Source organism: Rhipicephalus microplus, chromosome 8 (assembly GCF_043290135.1).
Source record: "Rhipicephalus microplus isolate Deutch F79 chromosome 8, USDA_Rmic, whole genome shotgun sequence".
In the NCBI taxonomy this organism is placed as follows: domain Eukaryota; kingdom Metazoa; phylum Arthropoda; class Arachnida; order Ixodida; family Ixodidae; genus Rhipicephalus; species Rhipicephalus microplus.
In genome coordinates this window covers 26,785,297-26,809,992 of record NC_134707.1, presented here as the reverse complement: position 1 = coordinate 26,809,992, position 24,696 = coordinate 26,785,297, and the positions used below count along the sequence as shown (strand labels likewise).

Here is a 24,696-nt window from a genome sequence, read left to right as displayed (position 1 = left end):
TATTTATGGCGTGAAGCTATTTATGTCTATCACTTACCGCTGGTGATGGGCATTTTGGAGGGGGTAACTATCGTGTTTTCAGCATTAACAGCAAGATGGCGCAATGAGCGCACAGGGGCGCGCGCGCCCTGATCTCCCACGCCTACTTTGCCTCGCGGAGAGGAGTGGGTGGTCGTAAAGCCCCTGAACGCGCATTCGCGCACCTTTATCTCGCAATTTGAAGCATCTTATAACTCGGCTGTCCTTAAGCTTTCACCGCAACAATTTAGTCGTAGTTACCGGGCACACAAAGGTAACTGCAAGCATTGCACAGTCTCTGTTCGCGAAAAGAGTGCGCTTTTCAGGCACAGCGAAGTAACAACCAAGACGTTTATTCACGTTCATCTGTACTTGTGCGTATGTTTCGTGCATTATTTGTGCATGAGAAACGCGGGGCACGTTTCAATTTGCTTGCCATTCCGCGCGTGATCTTCCAATTTGTTGCTATCGCATTCATTGCTCCATCTTTGCGGTGAAGCTGTGACTTTTTTTAGTTTCAATTTTCACATTAAAATCTTTGGACTAAAAGTGGTCAGAGAGTTTATTTTTTTTTGTATTGTATACCTAGTATTCTATTATACTTGTATTATCACGGCTTTTTTTTGCTGCTAAATTGCACTGGCTTTTTTTTTTCATGACAATACAAAAAGGTCCCCTTACAGTGTACACTATGGGATTTTTTTCTGTTTTAAATTGTCTATAATATTGTACGCATCCTAAGTATATTTTAACAATTGGCCATGTATCTCCATGCTTTGCTTCAAAGGACATCAAAAGACGATACCGTATTTACTCGCATAATCCTTGCACTTTTTTTGCCAGAAAACTGATGCAAAGTTGGGGGGTGCGAGAATTACGCGAGGAAATTTTTCTACGAAAACGCAGAGAGCGAAAAAGAAAACGAAGTGGCTGCAAATCGGAATTCTCACAAAAGCATCTCAAAGCAAGCTTTAAGAAGTACTAATTAGAACTTACCTCAACAATAAAAGCAGAGGCTCAACACAAGGCAAGATTTATTTGAGACACAAAAATGGAAGCAAATAGTCGAGAATTAGAATACCATACGCGAAGCTTGTGGGCGTTGCGGTCGTAGAGGTAATGGTCGGCGCTCAACAGGAGCCCTCAAAAAGTAAGCGTAGGACGTCAGTATTGGGCTGATGGCTATTTAACAGAATCGTCCGCAGTTCCCTTCTGAAGAAATAGTTTACCATCAATCCTAGTTTTAGGCACACGGCAGGCCCAACGCGTCTTGGTGGCTTTCAGCTGCCGTCACCAGTAGCGAACACAAAACTCGTAGGCTCCGAAGGGCCTACCGGCGGCCCTGTTGCCGTTTTTTAGCGCATGATCTATCACTTGCAACTTGAAGCAGCTGTGTGGCTTCAGTATCGCCCCATAACGTGCCAAGATTACCGACACAACACACAAAACACGCCGCAACGCGCACTGACCACTTCGGCTTGGCTTGGATTGGATTGGATACCGTGCAATATGTTTGATGCTTAAGAGATGGCGCCAGATGGTGCGCGCTATCATCATCAATGGCTGGAACGAGCAGACGACATTATTGCGGCAGTTTTCCGGGGTGCGATAATTACTCGAGGAAAAAAAAAATCATATTTTTTTGGGCCGATGTGGGGGGTGCGAGAATTATGCGAGTGCGAGGATTATGCGAGTAAATACGGTAGTCTTTTGTCTGGAAGTGCAATGTGAAATACGGCGCCATCTGGCAGTAATGTGAAAAAATGAAAGTTTTTCACATCACACAGCCACTGGTAGGTAACTGCACCAGGTCGTTTTTAGTTAAAGCCCATGAACTTTTTAGCTAAGTGTAGGAAACGTCCGCTTCTCCGTTCATAGTGTCGCATTGTCAGTGCGGCAAAATAAACATTGCGATATTTGCTATTTAATTGAAAATATTTGCTCTTTGATTTAAAATATTCACAAGTATGAATACAGCAGCCAGATCAAAATTTGTGAGCTTTGAGTAAGGGGTTAAACTTTTGCTGGGCAACTGAATCATTGGACAGACACCAACATACAGACAGACAAAAATTTTTGTGTTGTAGTACCCCAAAAACGACTACGGTCTTGAAAATGGAATATGCTTCAAACATGGCAGCTGGTTATAAGTGGCTCTTCGTACAAAATATATAACGTAAATAACTATGATGGCCCAGAGTGAAATTTAGTTTATCTTGGTCTTTCAAGGGTCTTTCTCAGTTTTTAGATGCAAAGCAGCTTAAGGTCGAGCTCAATCCAGTGTGTGGTGTGACCATCCTTACTGCACCTGTGTGTGTGCTCCCCCTCTCTCTCGTCGCCTTACTCACAACCTCTCTCTCTTAGCAATGCTGACGCAGGCAGCGTCTGCTAGCGAGTTTCCGGACTGGAAAATACCGACCGCTCACGCTGCAAAATCGTTCACTGAGGCCACACTGTATGTACAGGCATTGGATCTTGACTTACAAGGTAGTGCCGGTGGGACATTTCTCCTGTGCGTTGTTAAACAATAAATATTTTTTGCAGTGCATGCATAAACTAAAAGCAGACTGAGGAGTCTCTTTGTCTAATTGGAGTTGTCTGTCTCTTGTTGGCCGTTAGAAGTGATTGGTATGTTCCACTAAGAAACACTGGTCCATCACCATGTGCTTTGCATTTCCCCTGGGTTTTCTCCTGCGCAATGCCGCCATATTTCCCCAGGCTTGTTGCTGTTGGTCTTGCTGCTCTTGCTTTCTAGCCCCTGAGGAGGTGAACATATTTCTGTCTCTTTTTTAAAATTTTTTTCATTTAGGGACAGACAGCGAAGCAACTAGCTGCCAGAGCCGGCGATGAGGACTTGGCAGCATACCTGGAAAGTAAGTAGTTGCAATGCCTTGTTGGTTTCAACGGAAGCTTTAATTTTTTTAAGAGTACTTTAGGGCTGTCTTGAAATTTCCAAGTTTTGCCAGAATGGCTTACTAGCTGTGTCATTCTGCTGATGCTGAGCATGAAGCCACAATTTGGTTTTCATTCACAGTGGCTTTATTTCTGATAAGGGCAGAATGCAAGCATCTTCAGATTCTGAAATGCCTCATGTAAAACCCAGTGTACAGGTTCCCTGAAGTATCTTCAATAAATAGATAAGCATAAATTCTGCGCTCAATTAAAGCTGTCTATTTGCGCCTTTTTCTGTGTGTGTGTGTGTGTTGTGTCTCTGTGTCATCTTCTTAATTTCATGTGCTTTTTTTCTTTCAGGCCAGGAGCACTTCGAGAGGCTTGTGCAGGATCGGGAGACGGCCGTCTGACGGCAGCTGAACGCTGGCGCCCTGCCCCGCAGCGACAAGGGCCTCAGCTTTTCCCTTCCTTGGCCGTTCCTGTGGAACCACAACCCCATGAGACTCCGTTGAGCAAGCCAAGCGAAGGCTTCAGCCAATCCACATCATCGTTTTTACGTGAGATGGAGCAGGATACACAGGCGGGGCCATACGAGCCTTTCTCGCTCAGCTGATGTCGCGGCACTTGTCAGTACGAGCCAAGTTGCGACCATCTTTTCGCTTAGTGCAACGACATGTGGAGCTTAGAGAAAGGTGGTACAGGCCTGAGGAGCAAAAAACGCTGGGGTTGCGGAGCAGTTGTATCGACATGTCAAAACGGAACATTTGAAATAGTTTACTCTGGCCAGTACGCACGCTTCTTCACAATACAGGAACTTCCACCCATACAACTGGGTGGGGTTCAGGCTGCAGCTTGGTGATTCGTCATGTGTAGCCACATTGACCGTCTCATTCGTTCTATAGCGTCAGACACCAGCAATGGGTGCGTGTTCGCGTTTTGCCGTTCTGGAATGCTTGCATTTCATTCTGACCTCGCAGTCTTCTAGCCATTGATGCGGCAGTAAAAAGAAGGCACTTCAGATCTTGTGGTATGTTTGCACGCTAGTTTTCCTCACTTCAATAATAATATTCAAGATTGTTTTTAAGCCTCATTGGAGGGGGCGACTTTGTATAACACCTTGGAGATCCTTTTTTGAACCGCAGTAGTCGCATGCGTTGTTTCCCGGTGAGCTTACTCGACATTCAGGAGCACTGACGATATCTTGTGCTCGCGTTCATAAGGCACCTCTGTTTGATTTCAGCTCTTATACATCAAGTGAGAGCCTAAGTTTACTGGTTGTATTAATTGTTTTTCAGCAGCTAGGTTGGCAGCTCATTGCTATGACGGCTCGCTTGTTTTGGCAGCTGCCCAAGAGCTTAGATATTTGGTGCTTTTAAACACTGGGCTCTCTTGAGCACAATAGACACTGAGAAGCCCGGTTCATTAAGTATTTAGGATTCATTCTATCCAACTTTTCCCACAAGCCAATACATTTAGGCAATAGCCGTGGCACTTTTCTCTCGAGACACGTGTGAAAATCCTTGTTAGAGTTTGCGTTCTTCGAATGTGTGACACCTGTTTTCACACAGGGTTGTGTGTTTTTCACTGCATTTTGGTCTCACAATGCACACGCGAAAAGAATAAATTGTAGTCTTTGAACATGTACTGCGCACTTCTTTTACGGTTGCACACCAATTTTTTTTTACTTCTTTATGCAAGTCTCGATAAAACATCTTTATCGTACCATTTTACGACTCTTACGCTTTAGGGTTTTCAAGTTTCTCTCAACTTCTCCGAGTTTCACCATGCCAGTCCTGAAGTTTCCAATTTAGCTAACACTTTGTTGAGTGGGCCGACGCCACACAAATGAAGACGCTCAGTTCACCGTCTGGAAAAGCGAATATTTTGCTCTCTTCGCTTCAAGGCTGTTCCCAACGCCTCCTCACGTTAAAATCCGTTAACAGTGGTGGGTGGATGCACCAACGCCTTCTCATCGTTCCTGCACCAAATCTTTTTGACAACTTTGGCCTTAAGTGTCGCCAACGTGCTCCCTCCAGCGTGGTGGTGGTGTGGGAGGTGACGCAGGCATCGCCGGCGTCGCCTTCGGGCAAGAGACGAAACCTCGAGTGGTCCCTTTGCGGAACACCTTCCCCCCCTTTCACCGAGAGGCTGGTGGGGTGTGAGGGGGTGGGGAGGCAGTAGTTTCATTGAAACATGCTACGCTAATACTAAGCTTGCATTACGGTGTACAATTTTGTATATTTAGCCCTTGTACCATAGTTGCACTACTGAACTAGAGCTAGTTGTTTTGGCTGCCCCCTCGGAGGATGAGAGAGAAGAAAAAAAAAAGACGCATTTGTATCTTTGAGACACGTGTTAGAACTTTCGAGCAGTGCACCGTATCTTTAGTTTCTCAATCCCTGCAGAAACGGCTTGAGGAGGACCAAGGCATTTTCTTCTAGGCTAAATAGCCTCAGCCTAGCGTCACTGTGGTAGTGCCCCTTCCATAGGCATTCTTTTCTTCTCCGGTCTGGTTGTAAGGCATTGAGTGTGAGCTCCCTTTTGCCAGTAGAAGTATGAATGCACACTTGCTTGTCGCATGTCTGAGGATGACAGATTCTTGCGAGGGCACAGATTTCGACACACATGTTGCAGCTTATCAGTGGCAGCTTGCTTTAAAACAGTTGCAGATAAACCTACATATAACAAATTAGTGGTTATAATGAATTATTCATTATAACGAGGTTTCAATTATAACGGAAGTGTTGGTTGTAACAAAATGAGGCAAGAACAGTCGTGTAATTTATACAGGGTTATAATTATGTGTTTTTAATGAATTTGCGGATGTAACAGAAGTTGATTTAGAGTCCGATAGATTTCGTTATACTGAGGTTTGGCTGTATGCGTTTGCAGCTTGTTTTATGTTGGTGTTGCGGCTGTCGTATTCTCTCTGTGTTTGTGGTATTCTCTCTTTGTTGTCTTGCTCACCAGAGTGTTTGGTGCATGTGTTGAGTTTTTTTTCTGCTTGATGATTTTGGCTGCACCCTTTTGTGTACGTGTTTGTGGGGGGGGGGGGGGTTCGGTCATCAAGATGGCTTTGAGATTTCTATCCTGGCATTTTATGCGGATTGCACATTGAGCCCACGCGGGTGCACTGTTCAAGAAGCCAAGAGTCACTTTAATGCTGCTGGCTACTTCACACCCACCGTTCTGCTTCATGCCCTTCACTTTTATGCGCAGCTTTGGCACATCTTACAGCGGCTCAAGACATGTTTTCATCATTTAGCTTGGTAGGTTGGAGAAATGTTTTAATGTAACCCACTATGTAGATTAGGTTGGTCCCTTTAGCGGTATCTTTTTAACTTGTGCTAGTTTTTTTTTGCATGCCGGCATTCTCGTAGTCACGGATATTTCAAAGACTTTTTGTTAACCAAAGTTATTTTTAATTAAATTATTTCGAGGTTCTTAGCAAATTAAATAGGGCAAACATGAGCTTGCTACTAGTTTACATTAACTGAAGTTTTAATCACTGTAGGTGGGCATTATTCTGTGTCAACTTTAATTGCACTCATTTTAAAAAATGAAATGTTTAATTTATATCTGTTAACTCTGGGTCTCTTTATTAACAATTCAGCTGATCCAAAGATGCATGCAGCATTGTTTGAGCTGATTTATGTTCCTGTCAATTTCTTGGCATGTTTTTGTTCTTTTGTAAAGTGAGGCATACTACATTGCTTACTGCAGCTAACTACAGCGATTGCACCAATACCTAAGACACCAAGGGCACAGTTTCTTACTGGGCAGTACTTTTCACATAGCACTACAGAGATCTATGCACATAATTGGTTGTGCAGCTGCTCGTTGAGTTCAAATGCTATGTTCTTGCCCGTGAACTGTTAGGAACTGTTTTTAAAACCGAGCTTGATGTTCAGCTAGTGTTCCCGATGTTGTTCAGGCAGCCACCTTGGTGAGGTATCAAAGCCGCTTCATGAAATCGCGCTATGTGCCAGTGCGCTGAGCTACATGTGAACCTTGCTTTGTGCAGTCTCAGTGACATCTGTGAATAAGTTTGTTGAACTGTGCACGTGCACATATGTATGTGTTTTTTTATTTGATTGTTTTTTGTTAGCAGTGCTCTTTGGTCATGTTTGGGTGGTTGGTGACTGTTCAGTTTATTGCCGTCCGTAGGGTGGTTGCACAAGAGTGTTACCATTCAGTTTTTGGAAAATACCCTATGCCAAGGGCAAAATTACCCTACTTTACCCTACATAGCTTTTCTTTTCTTACCCTATCCATAGGAATAGCGCCGTGTAACACTGGTAACGTACAGATAATGTACACTTTGCGATGTTCAAATGTGCCTCCGGGATCGATCCATTTATTACCATGCCATGATGACATCTGATGACGTCTCAATGACTTCATAATGGCACCAAAGATTCTTGCGATAAGTCCCGCCACAGTGACATCATGATATGGCATCATTACATCGTGATGCTTTTTCGTAACACTTGTGTTGGTGCCGACCATCACTTTCATGTATGATGAGGCATCTAAAGCTGACCATTCAATATTTGAAGCTGACCACAGTCACAAAATTGAAAAGCCCCTCCATGCTACGAGATACGAGCAAATGGGAGATGACATAGAGGGAAAAAAAAGACACCCCAAAAAAAAGAAAAAAAAAGGAAAGCTACAAGCCTAGCACAAGGAACTTTGACATATTATTTTGCATATCTTGTGCTCGTCACATTGAAATTAAGAAAATTCTAATTTGGATTTCTTCAGATATGTAACTTTCTGATATGTCAGGTGGATATTCGACATTTTTCACTTATCAATGACAAGTGAAATGTTTTGAAATTACCCTAGTGCCGGCCCTGTTGCCCTGCGCTGGCCAAAAAATTCTGAAAGTAACATACAGGTAGTGCAATTGCCCTACGGTCGGCAACCCTATGGCACAAGTGCTAGTGTAAGCAAAGGCCATAAATGGCACCATCCCAAGATAACTTTTGAATGCAAGGCATCTTTTAAACTAGCACAATGTCTAGTAGCACAAAACCAAAGTGCAGGACTTTTTCTACATTGCTGTTTTTTCAAGTCTCAGCGCTGGGCCGTGTTGCTTCTTTTGTGTCCCTGTGTCGAATATTGCGCTGCTCCTACTGTATAGTCCATGAGTTCTGATCTGTGCAGAAATTCTGCCGTCTTACCAAATTTTGTAATGGCAGCATTTTAAGCCAATCAGAATTTACCAATGCCATAATTTAACAAGCACAGGCATTCAGAACATTCTCAATTCTCAGTTTGCGGGAGAAGCCTTTCCAAGTTTCGTTTCAATTATGCCTGTTGTGTTTGAGCATAATGTAGAGCGTACAGAATGATGGTAGTGTGACATTACTGTTTTCATTGATATTAGTAATAATTTTTTATGAAAACGAAAACACGTTTTGCAGCAAGCACATGGATTTGGTTTTTACTGTATGATGTTTCGTTTGGTTGCTGATTAGGTACTGCATGTCTACTTCTTACAAAATGTACATAGAATACAAGTTTCCAGTACCCCAAAAACCAGAATTATGACATTGTAGGCTTTCTTTGTTTTCATTATTCTGATTTAGCGTCGTGAACGGCATGATGTTGATTTGATACAATAAAGGCTAAAGAGAACAATGTAGGAATGGTACTTAGACACTTTTTTTTTTCATGTACGGAAGAGTTGGCTGTAGAAAGAACCTGCAAGTATTTTTTAGAGAACCTCAGATGGCTTGTGTGCCCATTGGTCCTTATGGAATAATAGTTGAACACACTGGCTGGATAAATTTACTAAGTTAGCTATGTACTGTGAACACGTTTCAACAGGCACCAACATCAGTGGCACCTAATAAGCCAATACGTGGAACTACCCATAAGTAAATCTTTTTGTACCTGGCCATTTGTGTAAAGTGTCTGCATGAGTGTTTTCATTAGCAAGGCGTTTGCTGTTCGATAGTTTAACAAGAACACTCGTGTGATAGCATTGATTACACATTTCTTAGTAGCACACAGTGTGCAACATTCGCAGTGTTGCGGCAACATTAATCCAGCACTAAGGTTGTTGTTAGATTATCGCTGTCTATAATATCTACACTACTGATATTCGGGGCTCTGTTAATTCGGTATTCTAAAAAGAGTAATGCATTTGCCATGAGACCTGCTTTTTTAATGTTTGGATAGCTTGTGCTATGCAAGAAAATAAGTTCATCAGGAATGAACTAACTTTCAAAATTGTTGCATAATTATTAGCACTAGATGTACGTTACTCTTCTGGTTAAATTGTTGGTCAATCTGTGATCAAACTTCACACTAAGGCACATCGCATGGCAGATGCAGTTTAATGCCCTGGTAGCATGCACTGTTGCCGTAACAAAGCTATGTCTGCAACATTGCAGTAATGTTGCACCAATGATTGGTGTTACTAGGAAGTACGTTTGTGTGCATGACTGGCATTCGTTTTACTTATGCACTAATATGAGAATTCTACATCATGTGGCCACACCATAACGAGCATAAGACATGCAGAAAGAGCGGCTGTATTGCAAGAATTTATTGAAAAGGCATGGTTCACTTTGACATTTTGTTGGGGAGTCCACTATTCTGTTTTTTTTAATCGTGCATGGTTTTGCTGTTGATGAGTTTGATTGTTGTTTGTTAGCTGTGTTCTACGCTTATGTTTATTCAGCTACAGATGCCATCTACTTCGATCAACTGACTGCTTGTGTGTGCAATCTTGTTCTGTTTGGCCCTTTTATATTTTTGCATGGTACTGCACTAGCCTAAATTACATCACCTGCAGTGTCTAAGGCCATCTACCTTGTCCAGCATGGTATGTGCTTGTTTTCATTATTTATCCTACTTCTTTCTGCTGGTCGTTTACTTCTTTCTAACAATTTCAACCTACACACTCTTTAACTTTTGAATCCTTTTCTCAGAATAAATGATCTGAGCTGTAATCAGATGGTTTGCCCTACTTGTCATGGCTCACATACGGCTCGTAGAATGACTGTTTTGTACACCTTTGATAGACTGCAAGGGCTGTGCATTAAGTGAGTTATTTAATTTGTTCAAGCAACGCCACCATAGTGTCTCCTCTGTGACATATCTTATACCACACTGTTATCTTGTCACCTATGGTAACAGTCAGATATAATAATGCTATTATTTGCTAGGTTCATGGCTGCACTTTTTAAGCTGCTTTGTTAAAACTAAATCACATGTAATGTTATCGCAAGGATAGCTGTTATGGGACCAAAGGGTTTTCGGTTTTCGTGCCGCTTTCAAGCTCCAGGCACAGGAGGGCATTTCGGCACTGACTTGTTGGCAATGGTTTTACAAACGTGCTGTCTGCATGCGGAATCGAAGCTGGTAGCTGCATGTTGTCGAAATGAAGTTGCTCTATTGCTCTTTTGTCCGTATTTCAAACCTTGTTCGTCGCCCATAATAAGCCAGAACAGGACACTCACGTGCGTTGTGTGCAACAGTGTGCATATTTCAATTGTTGGATAGAATGGAGTTTCCGAAATCGTGGCGGTGACATTTGATGTGCAGGGATATGTGGCAAGCAGTGTGCTTCGCAGATTTTGTTTGTGTGCTTTTTATTCAAGAAATGAAACTGTGTGTGCTTTGTTTTTCGGTTGTTTGCAAGGGGTAAGCTAGCTCCATGTCACTACTCCGATCTCAGTGTGCTTGCTGGATGGACTCCACTTAAGCCTTCATGGGAAAGAACTACAAAGTTGACACTAAAAATTGCTAAAGTACGTTTCGTTAAAGACTTATGCGAAACGAAATTACGCTACTGTGCTTAGAACAGGCCACGAAGTCTGTTGCACGCATTGGGCGCACTTTGTTCATAATGATACTGGCTCATCGCAGTGTCATCGTAGAAAACTGGTGCTAAAATTGTTGAAAGGGCTGTGGTGTTCTGCAAAAACTATTACAACATCGATAAAAGTACGATTAGGATGAGGATTGTAGGAATGCATTCAATGGGGCTGATAAATGCATGGATTATACCACAGACAAAACAATGTTTTGAGCACTGATGATACAAGAAGTAGACAGGGGGATGTGCTGAAGTAAGTGGCGTTGAATTAGTTGTCGCTACATATGTGCAATAAGAAGTGCACGGAAAATGGGAAGGAAGGGAATGTACTGCTCCAGCAGACAGGTGCCTGTCAACAGCACGCCTATGGGAGATAAATATTTTAACGCGATATCTTGATAAGTGGTCATGACGTGATTCAGAGCTATGTACGAAAAGTACGAACCTGTCCCAAAGCCAGTGCAGCAGCCCTAATCTGAGAGGGGGCTAGCTGTCCCAAAAGAACGTTGCGAGGAACTACAGCGTGGGGTGCTCATGGTGGATGTTCCTAAGATTGTCCTTGGCATTTGGGAAGCACACCTTTGATTGTGTCGTGATGGTTCGGTGGTGTGTTATACAATAGGCTTGATCAGGTACAAGTTTCTTTAGAACATGGTATGAAGGGTCTTCACCCATTGTTGAGCGGCATAAGAGAAAGCTCGCCTCAAGTTAGTGTGCAGTAGTATGAACTACGTTGCACTGTATTGGAAGGTTGCTCACAATAATATGCTCCAAGTTCTTTTTTAGTGTCTTTTATTTCAATTTTATCTATTGCGTGCTCAAATACCTACTACTAAAGCTTCAGTATTCAAGTTTTTTTTTTTGGCTGATTTAAACTTTTTTGAGAAGCAGTGCAGGCTTCTTCAGCACCTCTTCTCGTCTTCTTGTTGTTGTGGGGTGCTCTTCTAGACACTGTCAAGTTTGTCGTACTTATTAGTTTGGAATGATAACACTCCAAGCTAATCATAGAGGTCACAGCAGCCTTATAGGTCAATTAGAGTTCTGAAGATCGGGAATTTGAAAGTGTAAGAATCGCATCCCTGTATTCAGGCTGTCTTTCTTATAGTTTTTACAAATCGGTTTTGAAGTTTTATCAGCGCGTCGTGGAACTGACAATTACTGCAGCTGTACATGCAAACCCATGTTTGTCATCTTGCAGAACACTGCTACAGTGTTGTCTTCATGTGAAAGAACCTTCAGAACCATGTAGCAGATCAATGTGTAAAAAAAAAATACTGATGTTAGACTGTCTGCTTGGCATTCCCATGAGGCTTGAGTTGATTGCGAGAAGAAGGGTCCTTCGATGTCGTTTTTGTCTTAACTTGTCTGGTGATGGAGCATGTCCTAGCCAGAGTCACGAGCCAATGCAGCATGACTTCGCAGCCACCTTCGGGAAAAGCAAGCCTCTAGCCGCTGACGAAGGTGTAATGTATCTTACTAGCGTTCGCCGCCTTTACAAGGTGAACAACCCTGCAGTGTGATCTATAGAGCCCCTTCTAGTCAAAGTGCATTTTGCCAAAAGAGAGGTGTGAAGTAGATGCTTGGAGGGCTGTCATATCATCTGGGCAGGCGCAGTGTTGTTTCTTGGGGAGGGATTCTCTCGGCTACCTTTTTTTAATCTTTTGTTTTTGTTCGTGAAGGGAGATTTTAGAGAAGAGTGATCTCCGAAGCGAGGAGAAAATGCAATCGCAATAATCTCAACCCTCATCTTGTTGCTTCGTGTGAGCTTTCAAAGGAAGCCCCGGGGCATTTGTAGGGGAGCAACAGTGTCTCAAAAGCTCGATTGGTCGCGGCAGGTCTGTAGAGTACGTTTTGCGATATTTCTTTTTTCGGGAGCACCTCACCTTTCTCTTTCTAATCCTTCGCCCCCTATTGTGTATTACGTGATTCGTCCCAAGCTCGCACGACCTTACGGTAGGCCCGCCGACACGTCCACTTTGGATGCTGTTTTCTTGTTGGTGGCACTATAAATACAAATAAATACTATACATATGCATATAACTCAACTCATGTAGCCTGTAAGTTGCCCACATACCTAGGATGCCTAAATGAGCCAAAGTGTATAAAAAAAGATGCCACTGGACCACTTGTTCGACCGTAGTGAAGCCCCTGAGGGCAAGCGTGTAATCTATTACTATGATAAGCCTGTTACCTGCCTGTTTGCTATATCATATCTTGTTCTTGGAAGACCACAAGGATTGTAGGCTTAGCCGGTGGTTTTTTCGTGACAGCAGGCGCATGGACTCCCCACTTGTTACTGCGAGACCCGCGTACTGTAGCTCTGGGTGGTCAGTGGGTCTGAGAGTTGTTTTTTTTCGTCCTTGTATCTTCGTGCTGATGCTTGTTCCAGAAAAAGAAAAAAAAGGGGTTCCTTCTTTGTTATTTTGCTCGTGTGGCGTGTTTGGCTGGCCTTTCATTTCTCATGAAAAAATAACGCTTTGCGTTTATACTACCTGGTAGTGACGGCGCTGTACTGAACGTCAGATTTTGTGTCATAAGTCAGCTGGTTCAGGGGGTTTAGCACGCTTTGATGGCGTGATGAATTTCGGTGGTGGCGTGAATTGAATGCTTCGAATGCGGATGTCGGCAATGACTGGTTAGCTACCACGTTTGATTTTTTTATCGTCATGCTTGTGAAACTTCTGTGCTCTCCAATTCTCAATTTCTGGTAAAATAAATGGAGAAACAGCTGTTTCTGTCGAGCTCAGATCAAGCAATGCTTCTTTTTTTGCCTCATTGTTCTGGTACGTTTATTTTCCTTCTTTCTTGGTTACTTAGGTTATGTCTCAGTTACAGAGTTGTCCTCTTGACAAACTGAAAGTGCACCGAGTTTGCAGTGTCATCTTTTCACTTTGGTGCTGCTCTAGAAACCGTCAATACATGTATTGCATTCTGATCACAGTCTCCGGTGCACTGCGCCCTGCACCACGTCTAAGTGTTTTTTGTACTGGCACAACCCTGACTGTGCTTTCTCTTCCTGTTGGGACGATTATAGACGGCTGTTTTCTAAACCCTCGCATTCCCTGTCACACATGCCAAAGTTTTGGCGCCTTTCCTTGGTCCGGCGTCCTCTGTGACGTAATGAAGTTTCGTCGCACCACAGGAACGCTTTGATAAATGCGCACGCGCTTTATACGTAAGCTGAGGGAAAGACCACTTGCGTATTCTCAAACTCGTTCGAGAATTTCGAGTGCCAAAAAGGTTTTGGAGAGGTAAGACCTACTAAAAGACTTTTGTAGCTTGGCCGAAGACATGCTACAACTTTGGGTACACTGGTGACGTAGACGGAAGGGGTTCGTTGGTGGCACCATCTGGGGATGTTGTGTTAAATCATTTTTTGTTGAGATTAGCTGTGTGTATTTCAAACTGTGTCGGCAACATTAGTTCAGTCGGGCTTGAAGTGAAAAAACTGCTCTAATGACGCGGTAAACCAAATGGCCACTAGCTTTCGGTTCCAAAATGCTGATACTCAAATTTATAACTTTTAAATACAGGAATCTTATTTATTCATGCGATACTTTATAAATATTGAAACATACAAACGCGGCTGCAAGCCTAATGTTACTTTTAATCTTCGATGCATTTTGACGTCACTATGCTTGCAATATGTTTGGCTATGGCGTCGCACCTCCCCACATGATACGCATACTTGAACGTTTGTGCAGTTGTATCGGCGCGCAGAAATGCGTGACGTGGAGATCTGTGTGTTCGCGTTCCTTGTTAGATTACATTACATGCAGCCGCCAATTCCATTACACAGTGGCTGACTTTGGAAAGAAACGACATTGACCTGGGGCATTAAGTAAATAAGAAGAGGGGGGAAGGGTTCACGGTAGTTTGACCTCCCTTGTGTTCAAGCTGGAAGGGGCGCTTTTTGCAAATGTCCCCCCTCGATATTTAGCTTTAGAATACATTATATTTAAATTATTTGTCAGTTAAGTATAGCGAATTGAAGTTCTTCTAAAGGCTGATTATTGTTTAGCATGTACCTGGGTTCAATACTAACTATAGCTCCATGAGATTGTGCCAAGTGCAAAAGCCGCTCTACCAGTTCAAAGAAGACTGACTAAAAGAATGCAATTACTTCATCTCTGTCTCTGTGCTCGTTTCTTGAATTTAATTTCAGAGCAGGATTTCGTTGTCATGGATATAAAAATACAGCCCATAAATTAAAAAACACACACAAGATGGCCTGTATGGTCTGATTTGTGTCCTTTGTGTTTTTTTTTATTTAAGCCACTGACCAAGGCTACGGTTTTCCAACGACAGAGCCGCTGTGTTTTCCTGGAGCGCACTGACACGCTGGTAATGTGAAAAAGGTGCCGCCAACCATCGACGATAATGTAGAAAGGTGGTAGCTGTGCTCCCTCCAGTCGGCCTGCAGCAGGCGGCAAGGCGGCTTTTCGTGACGCGTAGATTTGGTGCCTCTGCGACACAAAAAAAGCACTATCTTGTTACAGGCGACGCCAGGCCGTTATGACCCTTTCACGTGCACTGTACAAGGTTTTCCCAAGTGACTGCCCGTCGACCACAGTGTCCGGAACTGTTAGTGTTAATCCCGCGGAGTCAGTGTGGTCTCCTTAGTTAAACTTCTACAGTTGCTCTCTTCATGGTGGAGCGACGAAATCGTGTGCACTTCCTTACCGCTTGAAAACGCGTGGTCGCGTTGTTGCCTACCTTTGTTCCAAACAAAAAAAAAAATGAAAGAAAGCAACCCGTCTGACAACAAACTGCCCACGCAGTCTATTTTTCCTTACCCTCAGCTGACAGTTTGCCACTAAACCGGCGAGTGCGCTGTAACGTTGCGGAGATATATGCAATGACGAGAAAGACACAGAGAGAGAAATTCATAAAAAAAAGGAACACAACAAACTGGCGTTTCTCAATGGCTTACAGTAGCTGACCGAAGTCGTCACCCCTCGCGCGGAGAAGTGATACGTCTGCGCGGCATCTCCGTAGTTTCACCGTTGTATGCTGCTCCGTGTGTATACCGTGCACATCACTGACAGTTTCTTTCGTGCTGCATGATAGAAATTACGCTCCTCACGGTGCTATTGGTTGGTCGTTCGTGTAAGTGGACCTGGCTCCGCCTCTCGTTCAACGTGGAACTTGCTGTGATGGCGACCCACTTGTAGAATTTTGCGTGCTCACTTGCGCATGTCTGTTGCACTGCGGCAGTCTACGGAGGGCTTTGAAAACAAGTACTGGTGCGGTATTGTTTGAATCTGGAACACTCAACATATATTTTTTATTACTAGGCTTAGCTTCACCATAAGTCGCAGCGCGTGAAAACTTAATTGTGAATGTCTAAAAAGTTATTTTGGAGTGCCTCGTTGGGACTGCTATTGGTAATGTTTTGTAACCAAATCTACTTCTATGTACGTATGCAGTGGATGTAGCAGTCTGAAAATTCGTTTCCTGAACCTCGCTTCCCCCCTTTTTATGAAATACGCTGAAGCTGAAAAGTGGCGCTGTCGATTGAATAGTCAGGCCCGTCGTTCAAATCGCGCTTCTGCTCTATAGTTCGTGAGCCCGCATTTTTGAAAAATCTGACATGTCATTGCACGTTCGCTTGCCTGATCGTTTATTAGTGAAGTTGGTTTTGCATTAATAAGTAGAAAATGGTGCAATATTTTACATGGGGACAAAAAAGAAGCTACCCAGACAAGCGCTTGCCTAGGTAGCTTCTTTTGTGCGACCCAGAGCCAGCGTCACACTGTGTCACTTTCTTTGTGTCCCAGTGTAGAATGTCGCTCTCTTCCTACTTCATAGTCCATAAATGCTATTCTGGACACAAGTTCCGTTATCTTGTTGAATATTTAGTGGTGAAATTTGAAGCCAATCAGAATTAAATAATGGCATAAATTAACAATGTCCAGAATATTACAGCAGTTCTGCTCACGTAGTGATGTTGCTTGAACGTTTAACTCATCTTCATCGACAAGCGGTGAGCATGTGGTCTTTAACGCACTTGTAAACTTCCGACAGTATTTATCTCGTGACAAAAGATGTTTGCGAATCGCTCGGCACAGTAATACTCATAGCCTAGCCAAATCATTACTTTACTTCACTCCCTCGCGTCCGTCGCTGAGCTCTTAAAAGCTCGCAGGAATCTATACATATGCAGTGGAGCGTCGTCGCAATGTGAGTCTCACGTTGAACATGCGGTGCAGGTAGGCGTTTCACTTGGAGTTTGAACCTCGTTTAGTTGGAGCAACACCACTTGTGAGTGTGTTTTTTTTTTCATTGCTCTTTCACTGCGTCACAGTGATTGACTTGCTTCACGTAGCAACGACCACTGTCCCCACTGCACACTAGGCGGCGGTGCAATGGTTTTTGTGCAGAAGTATGTTCTTTTTACTCAAATTCTGGTGTGATGGTTGATTAAATTTGTTGTTGTTTCTCAGCTTTGTTACCTTTGTTTTTTCTCGCTGTTGTGTTTTTGTCAAAGAAAGTGTTGAAAAAATAAATTTTGAAATACAGAAGGGACCAAACTGGTGTCCGACTCATGATTTCACTTGTACACTTATGTACACTGGCACAGCCGTCCTTTCAGCCGCACTGACTGCACCCGAGCTACATGACACAGGCCTCAGAGGCAATCCTTTTGCAGGCGTCGTTTGGTGGAAATGCAGTCACGTGCTGGAACCGGGCTGGGCTCGTAGATGATATCATTGTAGCGCTTCCTTTGCTTCGAAGAAGGCCTGTGTGCTGTCCCTAACGCCAAGCCGAGTCTTTCACAACAGTCCTAGTGCTTGGCTAAGTGTCAGGTGGAACGAGTCTCTGTGATGGAACAGCACAAGACGTTGTTGCTGCTGCTGGAATAACGTGGACCGAGATATTCTGCTCCGTATGTCAGAAGAGCGGCGCCGATGTGCTCACCGGTGCCATCTTTCACGTGGTCATGCCTGGCAGTGTCACTTTGTGCGTGTCCTGCAAGGCAAATTTATGTCCGTCAGATGTCACATGCGGTAGTCAATGCATTATTTACAAGAGCAAATCGAGACACTATAAAAAAATACTGTTGGCTGGCATAGTTGGTATTTACACACTTATATAGGAACAACACAACGACAGGACGAGTGGCTTCCGAGATAGACTAGAGGCTAACCTAATCAATATACAAGATGTGCAGTCTCAGCACGACCTTAGACTATCCAGTAATTAATCTCTTTGCTGATGCGTATAACGTAGCAGAATTATCGCAGATACAGCTTGTTCCTGTCTTTTTATTTGATACGCTTCCATCAACTTACGTGCAAGGTTCCGCCTAAAATCTTTGTATTTTTAAAACGTAGTTGACGCTCGTAGGTTATGGAGCGCATTGGTAAATGCACAAGACCATCTCTCATTAGATTTAGTGCGTGCTCTTTGGCTGGTTCGTTCATACAGCGCCCGGTTTGCTGAATGTACGAGTTGCCACAAGAAAGGGAAATTTTATAAACCACGCCTTTGGCATATTTCACGTAGTATCGCGAGCAATGTACGAGCCTGAACAGGCGAGCGCGTGGCAAATGGCCTCAGAACCGCGATAACACGATAGCTTTTCCCGCTGTCTGTTGGCACTGCCGCATGATCGTTGCTGTGAAACGGCAGCTGATCGCGGGCCATCGGCCGCTGTATATATATATATATATATATATATATATATATATATATATATATATATATATATATATATATATATATATATATATATATATATATATATATATATATATATATATATATATATAAAGAGAGCGAGAGAGAGAGAGAGGAGCAAATGAAGCACCCCGCCTCGCCCGAGCTTATGAAAACTGTCCACCTGTAACATATGAGACCGATGGACTGTTAAGCAGCACTTTGGGCTTATTTAAAATGATATCATAATTGATTGCGTCGCTTATACAAACCGTTGCTAAAAACTGACAAATATAATCCCCCCAGGCACCAATATTTGTCACAATGAACAGTGTTCTACTTATGAGCATATGGCCATGAGTTGGGAACCCGAAACCGGCTAATTTATGTTTAACACATTTCATGCGCATGCTTACTCTTTTGTTACAGATATACAGAAGTTACACTAAAATTTTATACCCCGCAGTAACACCGTAATACTCAATTGTGTTTATACACGCACGGCCGCATCGAAAATACATCCACGGTGCGCTAGCTGCTGGTACTCTGCTTATTCACGCTAAAAAATGACAGACCACACCACAATGTCTTTGTTCAACGAAAATATGCTTTAATGAGTCCAGTAAGTTCAATTGGGCAAACATAGCGCCCTGCTTCATTGATGGGGTTTTCTAGATGGAGTGCGGTGCGGCGCGTTGGCATGGAGACACGGACGGACAGCCTCACACAGACTAGTCAAAGAGCTGCTTAGCGTCTAAAGAAATTCGAAGCTTTGGCTTCACGGTCAGACAAGCCCAATACAGTAAATATGTTTAGGGCCCTATCATCCTCGATAAGGCTTAACGTTCGTCTGACGTCACACATTGCATTGATGGGCCTGCTACGCATTCTTTGCAAGCTAAATATTCCCCTGATGCGTTGCCTTCACAGAAATGAATGTCTAAAGCAGTCGAAAAGGTCAAGATTCTTATCACACTCGGTAAAGGTCAGATTTTGTGGGATGTCACATGTTTCAGTGATGGGAATGCTAAGCGTTCTTCACGAGGTAAAAGTTCTCCTGATGCGTTGGCTCTGGCGCAATAGGCGCACAAAACAGTCAAAGTTTAGGCCCTTATCGCCCCTGATAAGGCCTATATTCTATACGACGTCATGAACTACGGCATATGAGGCACTAAACGGCGACTCCCCACTTAGTGCATCAAAGCCGGAGGTCGCGAATTTGCGACATGGGACAAAAGCGAGGATAGTGCTACAAGAAACACTCTTCAGTACAACATGCTTGGAGATGCAAAGTGTCTGGAAATTGAGAGCCATCGGAAAAGAGCGTGTGCTTTTTAATGTTTTTCTGAAATTTCCGAAAAAATAGACACGAGGAAATTTTCTTTAGCATATGGCAATAATTTATTGCCAATGCCCGGTCCGCCAAGCCCGGTTCAGAACGCTTGGCGGAGTCCAGGGGCCGCTTCTTATTACGTCGATGCTCCGCATTACATCACTCACAGCGAATGGTCGCCTGTTTGTCCTGTGGTAGGACAGTACACTTGGCAGATCAAAAACTCGCCATATGGACGCCTCTTTCGTGCACGTGTAAGGGCTGATGCTCTCGCCCCAAATAACACAACAAAATGCAAATAAAACCAAACTAAACCAAGGTCGTAGTTGGAATAGCCCGCTCTTAGGAATGTGTGTACCTTCTCATTTCTCTGCAACCTCTTTTCTCCCCTTCATCTCTTCCCCAGTGGAGGGTAGCAAACCGGATGTGTGTCTGGTTAACCTCCCTGCCTTTTTTTGCATCTTTATCTCTCTCTCTCTCTCTTAGGAATACCCAGCTCGGCGCAAGATTATGTAAACTTAAAGCTACGCGTTCGAGGATTTGTGGCCATAAGGAAGAGATACCCGGTAACACCTCAACTTATTGCCGACGGGACGCCGGATAGTGACGGCAAGTCGCTGGCGATCCCACGGTGCCGTAGTGCACAACGCCTTGTCTCGGCGGTGACTTGTATAGGCGCGCGAACAGCAAACGGTTGGGCCGTAAGCCGAACCGATGCGAGGGGTCACACTGCCTCGCTGGCTCCCGGAAGAGTCCCTTTTTATGCGCAGGCCTGAAGTGCCGTGTAACAATCAGGGCGTCGTCACAATGGCGTTTTCATTCCTACCCCTCTGTCGCCGACGTGGGGGTTGGTTTTTTTGTCCTGGGTTAACAGAAACTAGAAGCGCTCGGTAATCTCGGGCACCTCAGCACTTCGCGGGGTGCTATGCGGGCACACGGTGTTTACGGTCAGGGTCCAACCGGCCGAAAACTGACCGAATGCCCCAGAAGCAATGCTGCGTGCTGGAGCAAACACAGTGCAATGGCTGGCATGCCTCCTCAAGCTTACCGCACAAAGTGAATAAAAGGTAACCACAGACTGCCTCGCAGCGACTTCTTACCGCGTACTTACGCATTGCGTCAGAACATTCCAGAATACGTCTGGCTACGTACATGTTTCTGAAGATGGTTCTGCCCCCCTTAATGCCACATGTCTGATGCGGGCCCACAAGGGATGTTATAACACTTTGGAGCCGTCTTGCTAACACATTCGTGCATATATATTAGTCGGTGTTGGTCAGACTAATAGGTCGGTAGAATTCCACTGAAAGTAGCTTTGCAGCATCACCAGTTTTGGGGATTGATAATACGTGTGCGGAACATGGGAGAGGCCTTTGTCCTGCAGTGGACGTAGTCAGGATGATGATGATGATGATGATGATGATGATGATGACTACGTGTGCTGGGCGAATAAATACAGGATGGATGGATGGATGGATGGATGGATGGATGGATGGATGGATGGATGGATGGATGGATGGATGGATATGGCTGTACCCTTTAGATCGGGCGGTGGCTAGCGCCACCAAGCCGTAATACCTAATGAACCAAAAACTATATTTTTTTCCTTAAAAATTGAGTTTGAGGATTCGTACTTTGCAATGACGACTTTAATTTTAACTCGTGCCTTGACTTTAGCCACCAATCAGATAACCTCCTTCTAGTTAAGTCTACCCGCTTAAAGTTTATTTTGCCCTCCCGGTCCCTAAACCCCAGTGCTTTGAAAAACTCTGCGCCATCATCCTGAACTATAGGGTGAAGCCCTTTACAGAACATTATCAAGTGTTCGGCAGTTTCTTCTTCCTCTCCACACGCACTGCATACCGTGTCTACCCCTTCGTATTTGGCCCGATATGTCTTGGTTCGCAGTACTCCCGTCCTGGCCTCAAACAGTAGAGAACTACCCCGAGTATTATCATAGAACACAGGCAAACTGCGTGCACGCGCCGCCTACCGGGCGAGCGCGAGTCTATGCCCCTAGGCGTCGTCTTGCTTTCGCCAGTATGCTCACGGTTGCATCATTCGAAAATGCCACCCTTTGCGAGTGCTAGTCGCCGTGACCTCCCGTCCGTATTTTGAATAAAATGCTAAATACGACGGAACGTGCAAAAGAAGAAGAAAACGCTGAAGCACGAGAACACGAGCTTGCGCACACACAACTTGTCACGGATATCAGCCACGCATGCCCTTCTTATCAAAGCGCAAAGAGGCACCAACAGCGCTACCATATTCTGGTGACGAATGCGCAAATCTTTAACTGCTAGGGAGCAACGCTTGATCGCCCGGGAGACCGCACACGTGCAGACTATCGTACTACATTTGCGCTTCCAATTATTCCATTATGAATTTGTACCAACTAGCCCCCCCTGTCAACGCTACTGTACTATATTTCCGCGGGCACGCTCCACAGGCGAGCGACTGCTTGTGTGAGAGAGAGAGGTAAACTTTATTAAGTTCCGGCAGATTGCTGGGCTGGGCTCCCACCTAAAAGCTAACGGAGAGACCGTGTCTCCCGGCAGCTTCCTTGGCCTGCTTGATCGCACAGAGTTGCTTGTCCAGGCTCGAACTGAGCAGCGTAGTCCGCCAACGCGCCCGAAGGTCTTCACTGGAGGCCGCGACCCCAGAATTTCTGACTAACGGTGGACATTTCCTTAGGGTGTGGTCAAGAGTGGCTCTGATGGTGCCGTACTGGCATAGATTAGAACTATAGAGGTCGGGATATCTTTGCTGCGTGATGACAGGACATGTATGTGCGTGCTTGTAGCCGCCACGATAGAACGGACTGGGTCTGAATTGGCTCGGGGTGAGGCGGAGGGTACTCCCGCCTTTGCAATCGATAGAGTCGAGTTACGCTATTGAATTTAGTGAGCCGATCGCCCCCATTCCAAGACCGGCGAAGAAAAGACCGCTTGGGTGGCCGCTTCGTCTGACGCCGCTCGGAACGTAAGACCTCGAGCCAAGTTGTGCGCCACTTCATTCCGACTGTCCTCAGGTTACCTGCGTGTGGGGCATTACGAATTATTCTGAGAGCGCCTGTACTTTCGGTACTGCACAAAGCATGGGCATTTGCCGTTCCGGGTGTAGTCGAATCGAGAAATGAATGGGCTTCACATTACAATGGGCTAGAAATTATTTACCTCTGCGTGATCAGCGCGACGGCCACATCCGCGCGAGGGTGCTAGAAGAAAGTGATGCGCAGGAGCTTGTGGCTGCGTGTGCTCCTTGTGGGAGACAGACGATCCACAACACGGGGATTCAAAAAGGCGGCCGTAGTGCCGTCAAGCCAGCCAGCGAAGGTATAGTTCTCGCTACGAACCATCCAGACGATCTCGAGATTATTCTACCTTGACACGTTTTTCAGAAGTATGTGGCTGACCTATCGCAAAAAAATAGTGTTTCAATACACTTGCCTTGGCGATCGGATATTGAAAAAAACTGAAAATTGAGATTTCTTAAAGGCCAGTTATGGTGTACCCATCACAAAAACTTTTATGCCGCCGGCATCTTTTACGGAGGCAAGAAAATAAAACGTGCCTTATAGCAGGGGCACACACACACACGCACAAAAAATACGGCAGCAGAATGTACACACCAACTTTTAAACACTCTTATCAAGCCGTGGCAGTAGCACAGCGGTAAAGTGTTCGTCTCACAATCGGAATAGCAGTGGTTCGAATCCCGCTTGCGTACTCATGTCTAAGAACTGTTCTTAGAGCTTTTAAAATTTTATTTTCTGAAGTTTATTCACACATTGTTGAAAGTGACAGATTATTTGTCACTGAAGTTCCCACCACAGAGGTAGCATAATGGTATGAGCGTCTGCTTCCAATGTGGGAGGTGCCCGGTTCAATGCCGTATCGGTTACCGGCCGGAAAGCCACCGGATTCAAAGGCAAGAGGGTTGTGTTACCCGGACCTGGCTCAATCCACAGTGGTACACCCCTCGCCCTGGGGATTTCTCGGGGTTAACGCGAGCGCTTCGCAGTTGTGCTACGGCACGGTGAGGCTTGTCATGCTCGGGGGGGTTGCTTGAGCTACATGGCGGCTATTGGGTACCCTGGACCTTCGGCAAGTCCAGAGCCGCCGTTGTTCGTGGCCCCTACTTTTGCAAAAAAAAAAAAAAATGCTTGTTTCACGAAAAATGAAAGCGTATATTATTTGTTGAACCATTTTTTTTTCAGCCCTGCAAGCCCCACCTGCAGATTGGCAATCCGTATTTGCCTTCTAGTATGTGGCATTGCGTGCATTTCGGGGTTCGTAGTAATGTTGTTCCGGCACTCGCCGCTCTGTGATTCGAACCATCGACCTTTTGGTTGCAAACTGAACACCATACTCACTAGGCTACTGCCTCGACACAGGATACACAAATTAGAACTTGCTCTGCTTGATATACTGCAGGTCAATCATAAAAACAAACAACGCACTTGGGCGTAAGAGTGCCCTTCACCACATCGCCCTGCTTTTTTTCAACCCTACTGGCAGCGGGATTTGAACCAGCGACCACCCGGTTTAGAGCTTACCACCTTACCGACTCGGCTATTCTGCCACGGCATGATAAGAAGGTGTAAAAGTTGTGTACATTATGCAGGCCATTGTTCAATATTAAATGGCGAACATCTGTGTCCGAGCCTTGGCGCACGATCTTTGATAAAAAATAGAAAGCCTAAATTGAACTTTTCGAGGTTGCATCGAATGCTGATAATTCACATTTATGGGATTTTTCTGACAAATTGAAGACCTTATAGCCTTCGGAGAGCTTCAATCAATCGGTTTTTCGACGTATTGACGCGTTTAAAACACTAATGTTCGCCATGATTTTGAGAAAAATGACAAGACTATAGCCTTTGGGAATTTTCGAATTTTTCAAGGTTGCATCAAATACTGATAAATCGTTTTTAGGACCTTTTTCAGACAAA

General features: G+C 44.5%; 2 protein-coding genes across 7 annotated transcripts in view; one reads left to right on the top strand and one right to left on the bottom strand.

The window, feature by feature from the left end:
* The window catches only part of rdgA (retinal degeneration A), a 445,829-nt gene extending 428,549 nt beyond the window's left edge, over positions 1-17,280 (top strand). For all 5 annotated transcript variants that reach the window (XM_075871370.1, XM_075871369.1, XM_075871368.1 and 2 more), the window contains exons 28-29: positions 2,828-2,891; positions 3,271-17,280. In XM_075871370.1, coding sequence (XP_075727485.1) covers positions 2,828-2,891; positions 3,271-3,320 — 114 coding nt within the window. In that variant the 3' untranslated portion in view covers positions 3,321-17,280. The remainder of the gene's footprint in view (positions 1-2,827; positions 2,892-3,270) is intronic.
* Positions 17,281-17,286: 6 nt separating this feature from the next.
* LOC119165751 (prestin) overlaps positions 17,287-24,696 on the bottom strand; it is a 115,594-nt gene continuing 108,184 nt past the window's right edge. For both annotated transcript variants that reach the window (XM_075871372.1, XM_075871374.1), the window contains exon 19: positions 17,287-17,719. In XM_075871372.1, coding sequence (XP_075727487.1) covers positions 17,681-17,719 — 39 coding nt within the window. In that variant the 3' untranslated portion in view covers positions 17,287-17,680. The remainder of the gene's footprint in view (positions 17,720-24,696) is intronic.